This window comes from Glycine soja, chromosome 19, assembly GCF_004193775.1.
Source record: "Glycine soja cultivar W05 chromosome 19, ASM419377v2, whole genome shotgun sequence".
Lineage (NCBI taxonomy): Eukaryota > Viridiplantae > Streptophyta > Magnoliopsida > Fabales > Fabaceae > Glycine > Glycine soja.
The window spans coordinates 42449524-42454385 of NC_041020.1; the positions used below are offsets into that span (position 1 = coordinate 42449524).

Below are 4862 nucleotides of genomic sequence, written 5' to 3' on the forward strand. Positions count from 1 at the left end.
TTAAAAAAAAAAAACAATCAACTGCACCGAAAGTAGCTCCCGTCACCACCATATTTTTACAAAAGAAAAAGGGAAAAGAGGAGGTTAGAGACGGGATCATTACGTGAGAAAGTATGGAGGAAAATGTATAAGGTGGAAGATCCTTAGACCTAGGTTTCTTGATGTTCTTGGAGGAGTGAGAAAAAAAACTTGTCAGAGAAAGAGAGAGCTATGGCTGGTTAGTGAAGAATAATCGTAGAAAGTATTTTTTTTTTAACAAGGGATAATAGTAGAAGGTCATATTTATACACAATATTGGGTTTAAAAATAAAAATAAAAATAAAAAATTAAACATTTTTCTTAAGTTCTTCCTTATTTTAAAAATATGATTTTTTGTTTTAAATAATAAAAATCTCATATTCAATACTACAATTTAAATCATTTATTATAAAATTAAAATACAATTATTTTTAAAAATATTTGTATATTATAAATTGTATATATTCAAAAATATTTTTTACTAATAATTTTCATTTTGCAAAAATAAAAATTCTAGTTAATAATGAAAGTGAAAGGAAAAATTAATAATTGAATTTAATCCATGTAATAATATCATTATATCAGTGAAAAAAATAATATTATACTACTATTCACCAATCAAGAACTATAATCGGTATTCTATGAAAATTATTATTATTATTATCTATTTATTCACCATTAACTAATTGAGAGTAGAAACAATAAAAAAAGGCAATACAATTTTAAGCGCTGTAACAGCAGGTTTGGGAGGCTTTTGGGGTAGCCGGCGAGACACAGTGGATTCCTTAATTCTCCATGGATATGGTGCTCTGTTCTGTACCCATCATCTCTCTTTTTCTTTTTCCTTTTTGGTTTATTAATGTGCCTTGGATTTGATTTTTGATAAGCACAGGGGAAGAAAGAAGGTGAAGCCCCCGTGTTGTGGTTCGAAACCTCTGACTCTGTCTGTTGCCAACACCAGTTTGAACCCGATGGTCGACTCTCCGTATGTCACTCAAAAATGTCTTTTTTTTTTTTTACTCTCCGTATGTAACAAACATGTTGTGGCCTAAACCCTCATAACTGTGTCATTGATTAGCTGAACTTGTGCATTTGGAATTTGTTCAACCTCAATTCACTTCAGATGTTAAAGTTTATAATTTGATGTTAACACAAGTGCAAATGCTGTTGATTTCTTCCTATTGTGTCAGCTCTTCAGCTCTTAAAACTCAAATTTGTGGTATCTTATGTTTTTATAATGAAGCAACTTTTGTGTAATGTTCTGAAATAGATTGTGTTTTCATTCAAAGTGTTTGTTTGCCTTTTTTTTTTTTTTTTTTTACCCGAATAAGTGTTTTTGGTTTCTCTGTAGGTAGTGATTGTTGATGATTCCAGGCCCCTATACCAAAGGATGGCTGGATCTTTCATGAATAAATTTTTCCCCTCAGGATATCCGTACAGGTTTTTTTTTTCTTCCTGAAAATATGTTATAGTTTATGGTGTATTGGTGTAGAAACTAGAGAAGCTTGTTCATTGACTTACATTTTCCATGTTTTTCTTTCAGTGTGAATGAAGGCTATCTTAGATACACGCAGTTTCGAGCTTTGCAACATGTTACCAGTGCAGCACTATCGGTGCTATCAACTCAGGTCTTCTTCTGGTAACATGAAAAACTCAGTAAAGGATGTAACCAGAAAAAATTATTGTCTTTGACATTGGAAAATTAAACTCGCTTTCTTGACAACTGAGATATAAAATACTCTTTATTCATACTTGATTATATTTTGTTAATTGCAATTATGTAATCTTTTTTATGAAATAATTAAGTGGGTGTCCTTGGTCTCTATGCTTATTCTTCTGCAGTCCTTGCTATTCGCTGCAGGGTTGCGGCCCACTCCTGCGCAAGCAACTGCTGTTAGTTGGGTAATTTCAAACAAATTTCGAATGACAATTTCTCAAACCAGTAATTGTGACATCTGTTTAATGTATAACTTGTTTGTCCTGCTTACATCCAGATTTTAAAGGATGGAATGCAACATGTAGGGAAGCTAATATGTAGCAATTGGGGTGCTAGAATGGATTCTGAACCTAAACGTTGGAGACTACTAGGTTGGGCTGGTGCTTTTCTTCACCGCCTTCTCTTCTTGTTATATTAGCTCTTTTCTGCTAAGTTCTCAAGTTGCCTGACTGCACATAGCTTTACATTTGTTGCAGCTGATGTGCTCTATGATATTGGCATTGGCTTGGAAGTGCTTTCTCCATTATGCCCGCATCTTTTTCTTGAAATGGCAGGCTTAGGAAATTTTGCAAAGGTTTATATTTTTATTGATTTTTTTAAAAATAATTTCACATTTTGGTATATGTGTGCAATATAAAGTTGATTCAGTTCTTATAGTTCATTCAACCCTATGTTTGTCATGTTTGGTGTCTTTACTCCTTAGCATCCTATACTAGATTTCCAGTAAAACTATAATTTATTTTAGACTAATAACTTCTCTTTCTGTTATTTTGGGTTAACAGGGGATGGCTGTTGTTGCAGCAAGAGCAACAAGGTTGCCTATATATTCTTCATTTGCTAAAGAAGGAAATCTCAGCGACCTATTTGCTAAAGGAGAGGCTTTTTCAACTCTCTTTAATGTTGTTGGAATTGGAGTAGGAATTCAATTAGCATCTACCATTTGTGCATCAATACAGGGAAAGGTATAGAGGTTTTATTTGTTTGTTCCTGGGCTTTAGTGTTCAATGAAATTTTCAGGTTCTGACTCATACAATTAGTTTGTGCTAACAATATATGTAATGCTCTTGGATGTGGTTGTTACTGAAATGCTTGAGATTTGAAAGAATTTACATTATGTGAAAACTTTTGAAGTTGGTTTCCATGTTACATGCCATTTCACTTCCCCCAGAAAAGAAAGTATGTTTATTCAGTATAATGGGTAAGAACAGGGGAGAAAATGCACTTTTAGGAGAGATCTTCCATGATTGGACTGTTGATGACCTTTCAAAAGATCTCAATCTGTGCTTCATGATTATATTTTCAGCTTGAGGCTAAGTCTTACTGTAATCTTAACAAAACAAGTTTGTAGAACTCAGTTTATTAATTGATTTAATTCTTGGGCTCTGTAATTATTAGGATAAATTATGCTTTAACCCTTGTAGCTTAACTTTTTTCAAATAACTCTCGTCAACAATTTTGTTTATCATTAAATCACTTTCGACTTTGTTTAACTTATGTTAGCTCAAAAGTTTTTCTTTTTCCTGAGGGATAATGTGTAAAATAAACAGTAACTTTAAGGGAGTAGATTGAATATTGTTAAATTGCTTTGGGTAATATGTAGAATAAATAGTAGTAACTGTTGTTAAAGTTTTGTTAACTGAAAATTTAACACTCGCAACTTAAACCAAAAATGGTGGATTTGCAAGAATATAAATCAAATTTTGATGTAATCATTATAGGTCGAATGTGTTCTTTGTTTGCAATCAGAAAAATTACAGAAAATATGAAAGGAAGCACTTTCTGGAGATAAGTATCCATTTTATTGATTATTCCCAACAGATGATTATGAAACTTTTTTGGTCAGTTGGTTGTGGGTTCTCTCTCCTTTCAATCATTGGTTGTATATATATATTGTTTAGATGTACTCATAATGTGAAAGGAACTAGGAAGCAAGTATTTTTTTTTACGTTGTTTACCTTATTGATATAATTGATCATGTTGCATATCTTAATGATAAATATATTTGTATTGATGATTCCAACTGATGGATTATGAAACATTTTTGGTCAGTTGGTTGCGGGTCCTCTCCTTTCAATTATACATTTATACAGTGTGTCTGAAGAAATGAGAGCAACTCCTATCAATACGTTGAATCCACGAAGAACTGCAATGGTTGTGGCTGATTTTCTCAAGGTCTGGTTTGATTCCGTTCATTATTTGAAAAAATAAAAAATGAAATTCTGTCTGACTGTTGAATTCCAATGCAGGCAGGAATTGTATCAAGCCCTGCTGATTTGAGATATCGAGAAAATCTGCTGTTCAATGTGCAAGTCAAAGAAGACACTGGAAACGTAAGAGTGGGGAAGAATGTGCACAAGGTCATTAAGCCTTCCAGGCTTCTTGAATTAAAACAAGTGTTCCCCGAGGAGAAATTTCTCTTAAATTTAGGGAATAAATGCATTGACATGGTATTGGAACAAGATGCTAGTGGTGAAGATGCACTGAGAGGGTGGCTAGTTGCTGCATATGCTGCACGAACTGAGAGTTCCTCTCATGAGCTCAGTGCTACTAGTGTCCTGCATGAGGCTTATGAGAAAATGAATGGTGTCTTTCCTGTATTCTTAAGGGAATTACAGAACAAAGGGTGGCACACTGATCGGTTTTTGGATGGAACTGGGAGCCGTTTTTCATTCTAGTGCTTGTATAAATTTAATGTTGCTTTAAATAGGTTTTATCCATTCTCTGAGAATTTTTTATGAGCTATGGGTGGAGTAAATCCAATGGTTCACATTACCTGTTCTTAATTGTGTATTTTACCTATTATTTTTCAAAAACTAATGGTAGACATACCTTCCAAAAACACGATGAATTCTTGTAGTGAATGAACTAAATTCAATTTCTTTTTTAAAAGTTTGATGATTAAATTCATGGATATGAAAAAATATAAACTTTGACTATGTCTCACTGAAAGCATAAAGATTAAAAGCATGCTTTTTTTTTTTTTTCTTTTTTCGTTTTTTATCTAACTATCTAATTAGAATTCTTCTATCTTATATTTAAAACTCTTAACACTTTGACACTTTTGTCAAAAATCACTTTGTTATAATATAAAACCATAAAAACTCTTAACAGTTTCATCTATATTATC

General features: G+C 32.5%; 1 protein-coding gene across 3 annotated transcripts; it reads left to right on the forward strand.

Moving 5' to 3' along the window:
* Positions 1-719: 719 nt before the first annotated feature.
* LOC114398471 (protein root UVB sensitive 2, chloroplastic-like) lies at positions 720-4620 on the forward strand. Of its 3 annotated transcripts, none has more exons than XM_028360670.1 (10): positions 720-822; positions 911-1003; positions 1370-1458; positions 1562-1646; positions 1861-1920; positions 2013-2115; positions 2212-2309; positions 2518-2697; positions 3785-3907; positions 3982-4620. In XM_028360670.1, exons 1-10 carry the CDS (start codon positions 814-816, stop codon positions 4408-4410), a joined length of 1269 nt encoding a protein of 422 aa, XP_028216471.1. In that variant the 5' UTR covers positions 720-813; the 3' UTR covers positions 4411-4620. The 3 variants fall into 3 exon arrangements, with proteins under 3 accessions (XP_028216471.1, XP_028216472.1, XP_028216474.1); XM_028360671.1 differs by having other exon boundaries at positions 2013-2106; positions 3982-4410; XM_028360673.1 differs by lacking the exon at positions 720-822 and having other exon boundaries at positions 1374-1458.
* Positions 4621-4862: the final 242 nt, after the last annotated feature.

Bases quoted from the DNA above. Each gene is read 5' to 3' on its own strand.
- LOC114398471 (XM_028360670.1), top strand. The intron at 2,310-2,517 runs GTTTATATTTTT...TTGGGTTAACAG, and splicing joins GCTTAGGAAATTTTGCAAAG to GGGATGGCTGTTGTTGCAGC. The intron at 2,698-3,784 runs GTATAGAGGTTT...ATTTTTGGTCAG, and splicing joins GTGCATCAATACAGGGAAAG to TTGGTTGCGGGTCCTCTCCT.